The 17963-nt window shown below is 39.4% G+C and overlaps 3 gene segments (V, D, J or C); all 3 read left to right on the top strand.

Moving 5' to 3' along the window:
* Positions 1–12178: 12178 nt before the first annotated feature.
* Positions 12179–12648, top strand: LOC107372685 (immunoglobulin heavy variable 3-64D-like). The segment is given in 2 exon segments: positions 12179–12239; positions 12326–12648. Coding segments are annotated over 2 exon segments (348 nt in total).
* Positions 12649–15966: 3318 nt separating this feature from the next.
* On the top strand, positions 15967–16714 carry LOC129166969 (Ig heavy chain V region MC101-like). The segment is given in 2 exon segments: positions 15967–16095; positions 16181–16714. Coding segments are annotated over 2 exon segments (384 nt in total).
* A 517-nt stretch (positions 16715–17231) lies between these two features.
* On the top strand, positions 17232–17932 carry LOC107372684 (Ig heavy chain V region MOPC 173-like). The segment is given in 4 exon segments: positions 17232–17274; positions 17356–17541; positions 17648–17741; positions 17827–17932. Coding segments are annotated over 4 exon segments (429 nt in total).
* The last annotated feature ends 31 nt before the right edge of the window (positions 17933–17963 follow it).

Below are 17963 nucleotides of genomic sequence, written 5' to 3'. Positions count from 1 at the left end.
GCGCGCACACACACACACACACACACACACACACACACACACACACACACACACACACACACACACACACACACACACACACACACACACACACACACACACACACACACACACACACACACACACACACACACACACACACACACACACACACACACACACACACACACACACACACACACACACACACACACACACACACACACACACATTCTCCCAAACACCCTTATCTCCTTCAAAACCTGAAATAGTGGACAGGGCCTGCTTGAGATGCAGACAGTGTTAAATACACTGGGGCAGGATGAGAGGGAGATGATCTGCAGGTGTGTGGGGAGAGAAACCTAGTGAAAACAATTAACTAATCAGGGAGAGGAAAATAACATGACCTAAGAATAAAGACAAAACCTAAAGACAAGAACAAGATAAATAACCAATGATATAAGGAGGAAGGAGAAAGAAAAGAACTGGTGGGGAAAGAAACGCACTAAAAGAGACTAATAACTGAAAAGCTGAACCTATAGGAAAAAACGACAGAAAGAAAAACTACAGAGGTGTGACTAAGATAGACCATGGGAGCAATCTTTCAAAATGTTTTACTTCTAACTTTCCCTACATGATGACACAAACCTGCCTGAACATTTTAAATAGTGTTTTACTTTTCCTGAATTATTTGTTGCTGTATTTGTTTCCTTTGCACATTTTAACATAAAAAACTAAAGTTATTGTCAGGTTTTTGTTATAAAAGTATCAAATGAAACTTGATACTGAAAAGAGGAGAAAAAACATTATTTGACAATTCAGTGTTACATTTGATTAATAAAATCTTCATCACTGCAATATTTCTAACTCTTCATTAACATAAATCTTCTCAACATCTTCTTCAGTTAACAGAAATCAAACAGCTGAGCTCCAGCCACTGAGATGAGAGCAGCTTATTCTGCTCTAATCCTCCACTCTGAGTTCTGTTTAGTTATTAATACTAAATCATTTAATGATGTGTTAAATCATTAAGCTTGTTTGGTTTAATATGAGAGAACTTTGTTCTGTGTGAGGAGCTGGTGGTCCTCATTATGCAAACAACCTTCCTGCTGGGGAATATAAACACTTGGTGCAAAGAGAAGCTCAGTCAGATCCTCTTCATCATCATCTTCATCATGTTCCCTGCTGGTGGCTGCTGCATCCTGTGAGTCTCCCTGAGACAGAATCAGTCGGATTAAACTACACTGGCTGTTTATTTTAATGACTGATTCTTAATCTGATCCTCCTCAGGTGTGAAGTGTGAACAGCTGACTCAGCCAGCCTCTGTGACTGTGCAGCCAGGTCAGCGTCTGACCATCAGCTGTCAGGTCTCTTATTCTCTCACCAGCTCCAGGACACACTGGATCAGACAGCATGCAGGAAATGGACTGGAGTGGATTTGTAATGATGAAACCATCAAATATTCATTAAATGATACGTTCAGCGTTGATTTAGACTCTTCCAGTAAAACATTGACTCTGAATGGACAGAACATGCAGCCTGAAGACTCTGCTGTGTATTACTGCGCCAGACAGGAGCACAGTGACACAAACATCAGAACAGCTGATCAAAACCGCCTCAGAGTCTGAACAACTGTTACATAAAACCACCATAGAGGGCGCTCTAGGACCAGTTTTAAAATAAAAGACAAGTTTTAATAACAACAAGACAAGTAAAAACAAGAGTGAAAAAAGAGAGTCACGATTCAGGTGAACAGATAAAATGTGTTTACTATGAAGGGACATTTTAAAGTGAATCTGTTGTTTCTCTGGGTTACTTTATGATTCTAAACTTTTCAATGATAATTAAATTAGAATATATATATATATATATATATATATATATATATATATATATATATATATATACGATCAGGGTTGGCTTGTAGCAAACGTTTATGTTTGTTGTTTCTGTTTTTATTTGTGTAAAAAATGTTTGACATTTTTAAAAGCAGACATGAGACATGTTTATCTTCATTTTGTGTTTTTTTTAATAACATCAAGCTGAGGCTGCATGTCCTGAGAACAAAGCTGCAGGTTTAGAATTTATCTAAAATAATTAATTGTTAAATGAGTGAGATGAGTTGTGTGTGTGTGTGTGTGTGTGTGTGTGTGTGTGTGTGTGTGTGTGTGTGTGTGTGTGTGTGTGTGAGTGGAGGAGCTGATGCAAAGTGTGTTTGCCTCCATCTTAACCTGTTACAGATTTTAAGACCAAATCAGTGACAAACTCACTGTAGACTGATCAGAGACAAATGGCTGCTGCAACGATCAGACCTGAGCTTGGGATTGTTTTACTCATCCTGTCTGTTTACTGGACTGGTAAGAAGGAAGCATTAGAATCAATAGAAACTCTTCAGATTACAGCAGCTAATGCAGCATCTGTCTGTAGGTACTGAGGGTCAGACACTGACTGAGTCTGAACCAGTGGTTAAAAGACCTGGAGAACCCCACAGACTCACCTGTACTGGTTCTGGTTTCACACTCAGCAGCTATGGAATGGCCTGGATCAGACAGGCAGCTGGAAAAGGACTGGAGTGGATCGCTATTATCTACAGCAGTGGTAGCGTCTTCTACTCTCAGTCAGTCCAAGGCCGGTTCTCCATCTCCAGAGAGAACAGCAGAAATCAGGTGTATCTGCAGATGAACACTCTGATCTCTGAGGATTCTGCTGTTTATCATTGTGCTCGAGAGCCAGGGCCATTGCTAGCTATCTTGGTGCCCTAAGCACAAAGGCTTTGTGATGCCCCCCCCCCCCCCTCCAAAGAAAAAACAACACAATAACACAGTATGTGCAAGCCCTTCGCCTTAAATTCTCTTTAATTCTCTTGTATGCACAATCTGCTTATTATTTCCAAAAAGTAGGATTGATATTTACATAATATAACATACTCAAGACAGGAACTCCATATTGTTATTATTTAGAACTATGTAACAGATCCACATCACACAAGCACCGGTTGTGTCATGAGGTGAGGGTGGAGATGGCAGACTATGTGTGTTGGAGGGTTCAGGAGGCAGAAGAGCAGGCACGGATGAAAAAATAAAAATGGATTTAATGGTGGCAGCACAGGCACGAACACAACGAAGACAACGCAATTATCCGACAACGACAGGAACAAAGAGGGAGGTATAAATACACAGAACAATCAGGGAACACATGGGCAGGTTAACGAAGGGCAGGTGAGAACAATAAGGTTAATTATGGAAGGAGCGACACAGTCAGGGAGGCCGGGGCGAATCATGACACATCTGTGCTGTTCTGAAACACAAATAAACAAATGAATCATATTTGTCCGCACAAATACTTAGATAAATATCACAAATTCAGCAAGGACAAAAACACCGTCAAGGTAAAGTAAGAAATTTTATTTTTAAATAAGCTGCTGTTTGTGATTAATCATTAGTTAACTATGGACATGATTTATATCATTATTAAATAGCCTATGTGGCCTATAGGCTATGTAACTGAGATTTAATATGAAAAATTAGACAAACCTATTTTCATATTAGGTATTTGCTCTATGTTGATTTATATTTCATAAACATTTACGGGCCAAGGGGAACATCAGCTGCTGATGGTATAGTTTGAAGGAAAAAGTCCATCATGCTAACCTCCTCCCTTCATATTCAGAATTTTCTAGTTGTGTATAAAATGTGTATATTGTGCCTCTCTAGTTCTTAATAAAGGTTAAATAGTTTTGAGTTTAGTCATGTCACATGCCAGTGATTTATAAGCCAATATAAACCTATAAATATCTATTGCAGTATTTTTTACCATGATTTAAAACTTTTATCTTATTCTAGAATGAATATGACAAATGATCTTTTTGTGTTTGAATGCAGGCTCAATGAACAAGTACATTCAAGGAGGAGAAGGGTTATCATTGGAGAAACACATGTGCAACAACCGGTGCTTGTGTGATGTGGATCTGTTACATAGTTCTAATAATAACAATATGGAGTTCCTGTGTTGAGTATGTTATATTATGTAAATATCAATCCTACTTTTTGGAAATAGTAAGCAGTTTGTGCATACAAGACAATTTAAGGCGAAGGGCTTGCACATACTGTGTTATTGTGTTGTTTTTTCTTTTGGGGGGGGGGGGGGGGGGGGCATCACAAAGCCTTTGTGCTTAGGGCACCAAAATAGCTAGCAACGGCCCTGAGTGGGCCTACAGGTGCAGAAATGGAATGCAGCCATAAATAACACGTTATTTTAATGCCTGAACTCTTTAAAATAAAACATTTGGTTTGAGTTTTAACTTTTTTCCTTTAAATTTATGAAATGGACGTAACTTAATACACATGCATGGTGACGCAGTGGTTAGCACCGTTGCCTCGCAACACGAAGGTCGCAGATTCGAAACTCGGCTGCGGCCTTTCTGCGTGGAGTTGCATGTTCTCCCCATGCATGTGTGGGTTTTCTCCGGGTACTCCGGTTTCCCCCACAGATCACAACATGCCCTATAGGTAAAAAAAAAAAAAAAAGTAAGTCGCTTTGGATAAAAGCGTCTGCTAAGCACATAAACATAAACATGAAGGAATCCAGATGAACACTTTAACACTGAGAATTTGTGTTATTGTTATAGTTGTGTTAGTTATTTTAACATATATAAAGATTATTATAGACTAAAGTAAAAAAAAAGATTATAAAAAACAGCTAAATTAAAAAAATATTCCACTTTATAAACATTTATTATTTTATTTAAAATTCCATATTTAAGGAGTGATAAACATTTTACATTTACATTCATGATTAATTAATGCATATAAACTTTACTAGTGACTAAAGTAAAAAATACCCAAAAGATAATAAAAAACAGACAAGTAAAAATATTAATTTAAGCTAAACAAAAAACTATTTTAACCATTGATTATTTTAAGGAGCTAAAAATATTTTACATTTAGGAAAATCTGTGATTGAAGTAGAAATCATAAACATAAACAAAAACAAAATTCCAAATGCATCTTTATGCCTTTTAATTTAATAAAAATACATACAACAATAGTCGAATGAAATATTTTACCCATAAAGATGATAATTAAAAGAATGATAAATATTAAAAGATTTTTTAAATGTTCAAATTATGTTTAATATTTCTTTGTAGTGTTTATCTTCAAGATTTAAGTACAAATTGTAAAGTTAAGTAAGTGTTAATTATCTTTTTTTTACATCACTGTTTATGAATTTGAAGATTTTTACATTTGTTATAAGATTTTGTGTTTTCTTTTGTTGTTTCTGCTATAAACTGCTTTCATGTTTTCAAGGCTGTTTAAATAAAAAAGTGTATTCATTCATTCATTGACAATAACAAACAGTCATCATAGCTATAAAGAGTGGGAGTTATTCATACACTAAGTAATACATCTCTATACATTACGTTTTACCTTCTTCTTCGGGGAGGGGAAAACAGGAAGGCAAGAAAGGACTTGTGTAAGGTAAATGATTTTTAACAACATTAGAAAATAACACAAAATCATGAGCTGGAAATCCTAACAGCAATAAAACTAACACAGCCCAGCAAACTCTACTTCTAGAGATTATAATATTAAGAAAAAATGAACCAGGAGGCTAAGGCTCAGTTCCTTTAACTGGCAGCAACAAAAGAAAAAAAAAACTAACTATAAGGAAGAGGAACAGACCAACGTGTCCAACAGGATGTTAAAAGAAAGGGGGATGTTGGATGGTTTAACTGAAGGACTCGGGGTTATCACCAAAGATTATAAAGAGGTTACCCTCTGTCATGGGTGATTCTGTAGGTTGAATGCTTTGCAGTCTTGTTTCTGGTTTTATTGTATTTCTGGTACTTCCTGTTTTATTTTGTGCATTCACTTCCTGTCTCATTACAGGCAGCTTCACGACATGAGGCTCCTCACTAATCAGCCTCATGTCTTGCACCTGGGTCCTGGCTTCTCCATTTAAGCGTCTTTGCAACAGTTTCCTTTGCCAGTTTGTCTTCTCCCGTTGTGTGATGTGAACCTGCTCTCAGAAACACTTGGTAAAAGTGTATTCAGTTAGATTTGGACTTTTCAGTTGTGTTGTACTCCAGGAATCCCTTCTGCTTATTAAAACTGTGTGAGCTCTGCATTTGAGTCCTCTTTGTGCTTTGATACCCTCTAAATAATGACATAGCAACTCAACCACAAAGACTCACACTCAAATAGTAGCAACTGTAGCCATTTTACTATCAGTAATTACTGAACCTAAAGAGAGACTATTAAAAGCAAAGTTATTATTTTTCCAAGATGTTCAAATATCAAAACTCTGAAGCCAGCCCGAACGGTGTCTACTTAGAAACAAGTAGCTCCCAGAGAGAAAGTTCATCCAGCCTTTTATCCTTCAAGATCCAGGGTAAAGGATTAGTCCAATTGCTTCCACCTGGAGAACCGTGGAGGGATCCAGAGGTGATGAGGCTGCCGGGTCTCATTGTGGTTTCCATGGATACTGGACAACAGTATGGAGGCAGCCATCTGTATCTGGGTCTGGTGTTGTCACGCCAAAAGAAAACGAAACAACGGGTAGAAAACTACAAAACAGGGGGCAAACACTGAATAAACAGTTATAATACTACGACCAACCATGGTAAAACCCAGGGGTCGTATCACTATATAATGGAGTTCCTCAGGGCTGAGTCCTCAGACTGCTATTATTATAAATGTGTCTTTTTGTCTCCATGTAGTGAAAAACTCTTCATGATGATATTTGTTAACATAGCGTTGACGCTGTGTTTTCCTGTAAAAGTTTAACAGCTTTATGCAGACATTGATCTGTTACGTCTTTAATATTTAACCATTAAACGTGTTTGTTTCCAGCTCAGCGGTTTCATCAGTTGAAACCACATTTCAGCAGGAAGCTGAAGCTGCAGATAAAATCTGACTGAAACCGAGCAGCAGCTCAGTTTCTCATCAACAGGAACTGCTTTGGTAGAACCTCAGCTCAGGTCGTTGCTGCTTTTCACAAAAACATGTGACCTGATTTGACCTGATGTTCAAGTCAGTCAGGGTCAGTCTAGTCCAACCTGCATCACCTGGTCTGAAATACAGATTTTAACCACATCTGTCAGGGATCAAGTACAGTTTTACAAGAGTCACTTTGACAATTTGTTAAACTTTATTTCACCTCATAGCAACTCTTGAACAATTATTCCAACACCAACTTCTTCTGGACTGTTGAACGTCCACTGGACATATGAAAGTCCACCATTGAGGACAGAGAATTGGGGGTTAGGGTCCACCTAGAAAACAGAGTGACCTTCCAAACATGGGAAAACTGGTGTACTGCCTGTCACTCACATGGTTTAACAGGAAATCCTTCAAGTAAGTGACTGCAGGAAACACGCGCCACCTACTGGTGAAGCAACCCTGAATCTGCTGTGTGTAACAAGTCTACAGCTCTACATGCACATATAATATATTATATTAATATATATGGGGCAGCAAAAGCTCAACAGGTTGAGCGGGTTGTCCAGTAATCGGAAGGTTGCAGGTTCGATCCCAACTTCGGACAGAGAATTCTGCTGTTGTGCCCTTGGGCAAGACACCTAACCCACCTCGCCTGCCGGTGGTGGTCAGAGGGAGCGGTGGCGCCTGTGCTCGGCAGCCTCGCCTCTGTCAGTGCACCCCAGGGCAGCTGTGGCTACCTCATAAGCTCATCACCATCAGTGTGTGAATGGATGAATGATACACTGTAGTGTAAAGTGCTTTGGAGTCCTTACTCTGAGAGGCGCTATACAAGTGTGGGTCATTTATCATTTATAATAAGTTTAGCACCTATAATATATTACATTATTATAAAATAAGTTTAGCATTGGGCTGCGCTGTGGCGCAGTGGTTAGAACCGTTGCCTTGCAGCAAGAAGGTCCTAGGTTCGCTTCCTGGCCTGGGATTTTTCTCCATGGAGTTTGCTTGTTCTCCCTGTGCATGCGTGGGTTCTCTCTGGGTACTCCGGCTTCCTCCCACAGTCCAAAAACATGACTGTTAGGACAAATGGTCTGTCTAAATTGTCCATAGGTGTGAGTGTGCAAGATTGTTTGTCCTGTGTCTCTGTGTTGCCCTACGATGGACTGGTACTTTGTCCAGGGTGTACCCTGCCTGATTGCCCATTGACCACTGGAGATAGGCACCAGCCCGCCCACGACCCTACATGGACAAGTGGGTTCAGACAATGGAAGGATGGAAGTTTAGCACCTATGATATATTATATTATTATATGATAAGTATAGCAGCGATAATATATTATATTATTATATAATAAATATAGCACCTGTAGGCTCTGTGACTGCAGCCAGGTCCACATTTGAACATCAGATCTTTTATTCTGCAGCAGAAACGATAAAAACAGACTTAAAATGTTTTTTTAATTGAAATGGCATCATTGTGTGATAAACCTGAAAACAATTTACATTACTGCAAATTGTTGTTGCTGTATTTGTTTCCTTTGCACATTTTAACATAAAAAACTTAAGTTATTGTCAGGTTTTTGTTTTAAAAGTATCAAATGAAACTTGATACTGAAGTCTAAGTTTCTGCTCTGATAGTGAAAAAGACAAAAGAGGAGAAAAAAAACATAATTTGACAATTCAGTGTTTCCCCTAGGAATTTTTCCAGCTGTGGCGGTGGGGCCTGCCGGGGTGGGGTGGGGGGCGGGGGCTTGGGGAGAAATAATGACACGTCTCTAAATAAAGTAAAATTTTCTAGTGCAGAGTGGAGACAACCCACAGAAGCACTGATTTGATCTCATTTCAGAGAAAAATAGAACAGGTCAGATGCACCTAATAAATAAAATTACTAACAAACTCAGGAATCTGTTTCTTTGCTTCACTGTTCTGGTGCTGAGAATATCACTAATGTGGATCAAAGGAGATACACAGATGAATGCACCTCTTATTTATTATTTGGAGACTACATTTACTGCAGCTGGCAGAGGCAGAGATTTTTTCTATTGATACACGAAATTTACAGAATCATTTTAAATGTTAATAGGGGAAGACTGCAGGAGGGAGCGGTAAAATACAGGGGGTCCCCAGCAAAAACAAGAAACTTTACGAGTCTCATGAAACCCGCTGGTTTTCCATCAGGCAGTCACGGGGCAGCTCCAACGACCCAGTAGCTGTGCTGGGTCAATGTTGTTATCGAGCTCAGTCCGGCTCGGCAGAGGGTGAACGAGCCGAGGCGACGTCGTGCTCTGCTTAAGAAGATGTGTTATTTTCCCGCTTCAGAAGAAGCATCCAACATGTTTTTACGCTTTCTCCGAGACATGTCACATCGCTAAGTTGTAAGCGCCGCGTGCTAACACGTCAATAGTGCAGCGTAGCCTGCTGGAGGTTTGAAGGGTTCGGATGAAAACACCCGACCTCTCAGGCTGCTCACACATCGATCTTAAGTTGTCGCTGTTGCGCTCACGCCGTAATACAGTATTAGATGCGGTTAAAGTCAGACACGAAAAAAAAAAAAATTTTTACATGAATAAGTGATGCTTAGCCTGGTGGGGGGAGGAAAACCTGGCCTAATAAGCACTGGAGGAAACCCTGTCAAGATCGTCAACACTCATTTATCTTAATGCTACTGAAACATGTAAACCAAAAAGCATTATGTCCACTGCTACCTTTCTAATTTTAAACTCAGTAACTTATGCTGTAACTTCACCTTGATCTGCCTGCTCCTCCTTGCTGCCTGCCGGCTGTGATCACAAGCGACAACACAGTAGTTCCAGCCATTGGCGGTTTTAAACAGGGGCCCACAGGGCCTGGCCCCCATAGAACCGGCCCTGGCCCCTGTTATGGCCCCTGTGCTGAAGAGATCAGATTTTTTTTTCCCGCGCTGCCTCGGAGACGGGAACTAATGCGCTGCAGCGTTTCACACGGAGCCTTTAGAGTGCAGCACACTCTGTGGACAGAACTGGATTTTTGAATAAAAGATTAAAAGTAGTTTAAATGGGACCCGGAGAAATTCTTGAGCACGACTAACGGAAAAGACGCTAAGAGACGAAGGTAAGCAATACAGTTTATTTTCCTGACATCAGTGTTTTGATCGTGGTCGCGCGTTTCTGTCATTTACTTTTAAGTTCCTAACTGAGTCTATCCACAGTTAACACTGATTTGTTTTTCCTTTGTAACATTAACTGTAAAATAAAAATGAAGTTTCTGCATTTTAAGCCTTAGACACGTTGAGATTAGATCACAGGATTCATTTTTCTATGACTTTCTCGCAGCACTGACTGGAAGCATCAGCGGCCATGAAAAGAAAAATGGACATTTTGTCCTTTTTTTTACCGCTGTTAATAAAGAACAGCGTAGACAGAGAGAGGATGAAAGTCACGAGGGAGCTGAGAAGCAGGATGAAAGAGAGAAGGAGGAGTTGGTTGGAGAGGAACCAGAGAGGTCAGAGGCTGTCCACCCTGAGAGTGAGGAGGAGGAAGATGTAGGCTGTGAGGGAGAGAGTGAGGAGCAAAAAGAGGGACATCTTCTGTCATGTGCACCGTGTACACTACCGTCAGGTTTGTGGGTGTTGAACAACCCCTCTGTGATTGCAGCTCATATTGTGTGTAAAATGCATTTGAGGCATGCTGACTCTGGACCAACATTTCTGTTGTTTGTATTTAATAAATAGATAATATAAGACTCTGAATTAACTAATTATGACTTTTATTCTCATGCTAACATTTATTTTCTTTCGGATATCAGCAAGTGCAAGGATGACCCACCTACTCAGCATCATTTGAGGACATTTCCAGTGACATTAATAGGAGACAGAAGACGCAGCTTTCAGCCAAGCTGGTATGAAAGTCATCCTTGGGTTGAATATTCATTTACTATTGACTCTACTTATTGTCATGCATGCAAACATTTTAGCTCACCAAGTAGCGCAGGAAGTGTGTTTGACTCACCATGTGGATTTAGGAACTGGAAAAAAGCAACTGAGAGAAGAGGGTTTTTTTTGGTATATGCAAAGTCTGAAAGGCAAAAATGGAAATTGTCTGAAAATTGTCTCAAATTGTATTGTGCACATATTTAATTTGTTTGAATGTTTATTTTTCATATGTACAGTACATGTAGTCTTCAAATAAAGCCACAAACTATAATGATCAACTAGAATTATTTTTTTACTCAAGTCTCATGTTGCGGTGAAGCATTCAGAATTGTTATCTGAGTACCATAAAAACATGCCAGTTTTACTTTCACAAGTAAACCATTACTGCATTCACTGTAATAGTTTACTTGTTCATTGTCTTTACTTATGAATTTATTTGAATCTTATTTTAGTAAAATACAGCTGTAAAAGATCATAGATGAAAAAAGTAAAGGAAAATTTTTAATAAATTTGATCCCCAAAATATAGTAAAGATAGATATGAAAAAGAAGAGAACAAAAAAGTGAGTAGTTTCATCAGTACTAGGAATTTCCTTTGGTAAAATTGTGCACAAGCAAAAAATTTGTCATATGGCAGAGACAAAAAAGAATTTTGATATTGCCTTAATTTTTCCCTTTTTTTGTCTTGCACCCCCGTGAAAAAATACTGGCCCCACTGTGGCCCCCCTGGAAAATTTGGTCTAGAACCGCCCCTGGTTCCCGCTGCTTCTTCAGGAAACAGCGCCAAAAAAAAAAAACTTGGGATCTTGTAGGCGTGGTGGTGGGACTTCAGCCGTGGCGGGCAGCCACGGCTACGCCTATGTAAGGGAAACCCTGCAATTCAATGTTACATTTGATTAATACAACCTTCATCACAGCAATATTTCTAACTCTTCACTAACATAAATCTTCTCAACAGCTTCTTCAGTTAACATAAATCAAACAGCGTAGCTCCAGCCACTGAGATGAGAGCAGCTTATTCTGCTATAAATGGAACTCAAAAGTATTCAAAATTCAACGAATAAATAAGACATTATGAAATAAATATCTACATGAAGAAATACTAGGCAACCATGTAATCTGACAATGAAATTATGAAATAACAGAATTTTATGTAAATTCTAAGATCAATATTGTGAAATATTTTTCATTCTTTTCTTCACGTACGAAATATATATTTCATAATGTCTTATTTATTTATTGAATTTTGAATACTTTTGAGTTCCACATGTGAGGAGCTGGCGGTCCTCATTATGCAAACAACCTTCCTGCTGGTGAATATAAACACGGTGCAAAGAGAAGCTCAGTCAGATCCTCTTCATCATCATCTTCATCATGTTCTCTGTAGCTCTGCTGCTGGTGGCTGCTGCATCCTGTGAGTCTCCCTGAGACAGAATCAGTCGGATTAAACTACACTGGCTGTTTATTTTAATGACTGATTCTTAATCTGATCCTCCTCAGGTGTGAAGTGTGAACAGCTGACTCAGCCAGCCTCTGTGACTGTGCAGCCAGGTCAGCGTCTGACCATCAGCTGTCAGGTCTCTTATTCTCTCACCAGCTACAGGACACACTGGATCAGACAGCCTGCAGGAAAAACACTGGAATATATCTGTAGTGCACGTATTGGACGTAACACATACTTAAAAGATTCTCTCAAAAATAAGTTCAGCATTAATTTAGACTCTTCCAGTAAAACAGTGACTCTGAACGGACAGAACTTGCAGCCTGAAGACTCTGCTGTGTATTACTGTGCCAGAGAGCCACAGTGACACAAACATCAGAACAGCTGAACAAAAACCCCCCAGTCTGAACAGCTGTTACATAAAACCACCAGAGTGAGAGCTCTAAGACCAGCTTTTAAATGAAATCTGGGGTCCATGGACACGTATAGAGCTCCGGACCCCACGTGACTCTCAGTTAGTAGACGCCATATTGGCAGGTAAAAGAAGCTAAACAAACACAGATCTTAACCATGAACGTGAACGGGATCGGCTTGGATTTTACTTTGTCGGAGTTTATTTCACACTTTAAAACCGAAGAAATCGTTTTATATAGTCAGAAATTAAATAGACTAAACATCTCGGACCCTTACCGTGCCCCTGGGATACTTTTTAAAAATGCCAGAAGCTGTCGGAGCGGACTTCTTACTGGACCTGGCCGGGGAACCCCTTGGGATTCCCCTGGAGGAGCTGGCTCAGGCGGCTGGGGAGAGGGAAGTCTGGGCCTCTCGACGCTACTGCCCCCGCAACCCGACTCCGGATAAGCGGATGAAAATGGATGGATGGACAAATAACAGATTTACATGTAAGTAGTTTAAATAGAGTGCTGTGCTGTTTGAATGTATAAACTGAACGCCAAGAGAAATCACTAGTTTGATTTTTTTTCCCGTGAATAAAATAAATATGTCAGGCAGGAGCGTCTCAGGATCTGTCTGAGATCTGACACGGTGAGACAGAAAATAGCAATCCAAAGTGCTTTTTATGTGTGATCTGACAATTGATCAACCATTGCTTAAAAGTTAAATACAGCTTAGCCGGTTAATTGATGTGATCATAAAACACGTAAACGGCAGCACGCCGAAATCACGAGGCAACGTTTTACGTGACGTTTACTTGTTGCTATGAGTACTAAGACAGAAAAAGCCACGCCAAAATAAGTTTAGGAAGCCCACTAAGAATCGTAATAAAAGCATTTAAAATAAACACCATACACAGTTGAGGAAACGTTGGTTTAAGTACTTGATATGAAGTGGTCGCTGCATAAGCGAAAACCTTTACTCTTGGTGTTGACGCAGCCATTTGAAGACAGGAGAACCAACGGACAGCTAATCTTGACAGAGGAATGAACAAACACCCCACAGGCACCATTCAGTGGGGACCGGTCGCAACCGTAGCAGCACCACGCCCTTTTATTGACACATGCACATTAATCACAGCTGTAAGAGCACAACCAATCAACATATTTTAACACCCCCCACTTGCTCTTATACATTGAACTCCTTCTCCACTATGACAATTGACATTCACATTCCAAACAAATATTTCCCGAACCTATCCATCTTGGTCTTTGTTACAGGCTTTGTTAAAACATCTGCAACCATGTCTGTTGTTGGACAATATGCAATGGTTATCTTTCCATCATTCAGCATAGATCTAATAAAGTGGTACTTTATGTCTATGTGTTTACTTCTCTGTCGACAGACTGGATTCTTAGACAAAGCAATAGCACCTTGGTTATCTCCAAAGATTTTTACAGGCACATAACACTCATCAGTCAACCCTTTTAGCAGTTGTAAAAGATATAAACGCTCCTGTACTGTGGCAACTAGAGCTATATATTCTGCTTCACATGTTGATAATGCAACACTTTGCTGTTTCTTGGTCCTCCATGAGATAGAGCCACTTTTGTTTAAGCTAAAACAATAACCTGTAGTGCTGCATCTGTCGGTGCGATCTGAAGCCCAATCTGCATCACGATAAGCTTCAAGTTCAAGCTTTCCTTCACTTTTTGTGTAGCACAGCTCTTGATTTATTGTCCCTTTTAGGTATCTTAACACATGTTTTGCAGCTGTTAAGTGTTGCTCTTTGGGTTTAGACAGATACTGGGAAAGTTTACTAACAATCCAACATATGTCAGGCCTTGTACGAGTCATTACGTAGATCAAACTGCCGACCATTTCACGATACCTTCTTGCATCAACGGCGTCACCTTCATCATCAAAATGCATCTTTTGTTCACACAAAGTAGATCTTGCTTTACAGTCAGACATACCAAATCTTTCCAATATTTTGTTATGAATCTCGTTTGGTTCATCTTTTTCTCTCCTTTCTGTGTAAAATCAACACCCAAGAACGTTTTTAAATTACCAAGATCTTTCATCTCAAACATTTTTGTTAACATGTCTTTCACTTCTTCAAGGGACTTTGTATCCTTTGATGCAATAAGGAGATCATCAACCCAGATTAACAGATGAATTTGTCCATATTTTGTTTGTTTACTGTAGACACAATGAACTGCTTCATTCTGTATAAAACCGTTTTTACAAAGACAATCATGCAGCATTTTGTTCCAGTTCCGCCCAGACTGCTTTAGACCATATGAGGACTTTTTCAACGACACACAAGCTTTTTACCCGTGTCAGACTTGATTTCAAAGCCTTCAGGTTGCTCAATGTACATTTCACAGTCAATGGGAGCGTTCAGATACGCCGTTTTTACATCCATCTGATGCAACTGTAAGTCATTCTGTGCAGCAAGCTGCATTAATGTGCGTACAGAAGTCATATCGGCTGTTGGAGAAAATGTTTCTTTGTAATCTATTCCTGCTTTTTGACTATATCCTTTCGCTACATATCTGGCCTTATATGTCTCTGTTGAATCAGCATTTTCTTTGATAGCATAAACCCATCTGCCCCCCACTATGGATTTACCTTCTGGTAGTGTAGTTTTTTTTTTTTTTTTAATCTTTTATTTTCATTTATTGACATTAAAATAAAAATACAATTAGAACTAAATTGCTGCAAGCCAAAATGAAAAAGGGGACAGAAAGAAGAAAAACTTATGTTGTCTGCCCCTTTAATACAAATGAAATAATCATATGATTCTTAAGGAAATTGAACAATATAGTTCCTGGACCTGTTGGCCGACAAAATCTCAACCCATGAATTTGAGAAAAAAATAGAAAAAGAAAACAATTTACACAGAAAGAAGCATAAAGTTACAGATCTATATACATACATATATACACATACAAGCACATACTAGGTTAATATTTTGTTCCTTTAATCCCCCCCACCCCCCTCCCCTCACACATTTATGTAACGGATCTATATAAGTTAATCGTTTTATTTTTTATCTCTTTTTTGAAAGTCAATATTGTTTTTGCATTCTTGAGTTCAGTATTCAATTTATTCCACAATTTAACTCCATATATGGAGACACAATGTTCCTTTACGAGTATCCGATGTCTAGGTATGTTAAATAATTCATGTCCCTTTAAATTATATTTGCTATGTTAATCATTTGTTAAAAACAGGAAGAAAAAAAAAGATAAAACATCTCATTTTCTGTCTGATTCTGATCCATAAGTCATCTTCCTGTGAGGAGGAGTTCATGTAAAACATCTTCCAGCTCTTATTTATCTAGAGAGGACGACAGAAAACAGCAACAGACATTTGAACATGATGGACTGTAGAACAGGACTGCTGCTGCTGCTGTTGGCTGCTGGATCCTGTGAGTCTGACTGAGACACAAACAGTCTGATCAGACTTACTGACTGTTTACTGTTGTGACTGATTCATGATGTTTTCCTCCTCAGGTGTGAAGTGTGAACAGCTGACTCAGCCAGCCTCTGTGACTGTGCAGCCAGGTCAGCGTCTGACCATCAGCTGTCAGGTCTTTTATGATTTCCGCATATATATATATGCAACATTTTGGATCAGACAGCCTGCAGGAAAAGGACTGGAATGGATCGGGTGGAAATCTATTAGAGACTCTGACTATGAAGAGTCGCTGAAGAACAAGTTCAGCATTGAATTAGACCCTTCCGGTAAAACAGTGACTCTGATTGGACAGAACATGCAGCCTGACGACTCTGCTGTGTATTACTGTGCCAGAGAGCCACAGTGGCACAAACATCAGAACAGCTGAACAAAAACCCCTCAGAGTCTGAAGGCAGATGCAATCCATCACCAGAAGAGGAGCTCTCAGACCATTAATGATTCCCAGACCAGTGGACTTTATTATTTAATGGGTTATGCAGGGTTGAAATCTTCATTTTAAACCCACACGCTGTAACACACACGACAAAAGAAATTAAATTCCCAGAATAGCCAACAACCTTTAAGGGTAAATTCTTCAAGTATCCAAGTATTTTGTTGATTGTCCTTCCAGCGGTTCAACAGGTTGAGAGAAATAACTGGAAAACAAAACAAATAAAAAACTTTATGTGTTTTTCATACTACAATAACACTTTTTCATCTGCTGGAAAGATGTGTTTTACTTTTCCTGAATAGTGTGATATTAATAAAATGCTACATGAATAAAAAAAAAGCACCAAACGTCAGAGTTAAGGACAGAGGGACTCTTGTTAATGCAAAAATCAAATCCCTGCCTGTGGTGCTCTGGAGTCCTCTGACTTAATTATGTGCTTTACAATCACATTAACCATTTTTATCATAAACAATATGAAGAATAATCTGAAACATATAATGTTGCTTTTAACACAAATATTTGCATATAAAATTATCACTAAACAGCTCTTTCATGTAAAATGCTGCTGTCATATTCAGATATGTAAATGAATCTCCACCCTGTCTCTTGGTGCTTTAAACATCCTTCAGTTTACTCTCTGAGGCTCAATCGTCACCATGATGCTCCTGCAGAGTTTCCTTCTTCTGACTCTTTTTTCGGGTGAGTGAAGTTTGTCTCCAGCTGAGAGAATAAAAGGGCCTCTCTGATGTCTGCTTTCCTCTAAACCGTGTTCTCCTCCAGCTGCTCGGGGTCAGTCCCTCACCTCCTCAGAGCCAGTGGTCCACAGAGCAGGAGAGCCAGCCTCTCTGTCCTGTCAAGTACAAGGACTTCCTCTCGCCTGGCTGCACTGGATTCGTCAAAAACCAGGAAAAGGACTGGAATGGATCGGTCGCATCGATGGTGGAACTGGAACAATATTTGCATCAAGTGTCCAACACCAGTTCTCAATCACCAAAGATACTTCACAGAATGTTGTGTATCTATCTGTGAAGAGTCTGAAACAGGAAGACTCTGCTGTGTATTATTGTGCCAGAGAGCCACAGTGACACAAGAGGCAACGACTCCGCACAGAAACTGAATAACACTGATCTGAGAGAGGCAGTGGAGAGGCACATGAGTAGAACAAGGTTAATATAATTAGATGACGAGAAAAGATCAATTCAGCAAAACTCACATGCTGCTGCTCATCAGAGGATCTTTTCATTTTGTTAGACGTTTTATTTTGAAATATTGGGAAGATTACAACAGAAACATTAAAATGACCTCATGGGTAGAGAGCCACTATGGAACAATGCCCGATCTTTTCATTCTCAACTGAAGTTTTTATTATCTCTTAAACAAATTATAGA

The sequence above is a fragment of the Nothobranchius furzeri genome, chromosome 12, assembly GCF_043380555.1.
Source record: "Nothobranchius furzeri strain GRZ-AD chromosome 12, NfurGRZ-RIMD1, whole genome shotgun sequence".
Lineage (NCBI taxonomy): Eukaryota > Metazoa > Chordata > Actinopteri > Cyprinodontiformes > Nothobranchiidae > Nothobranchius > Nothobranchius furzeri.
Note: the sequence above shows the minus strand (reverse complement) of the source record. Positions and strands in the feature narration are given on the sequence as shown.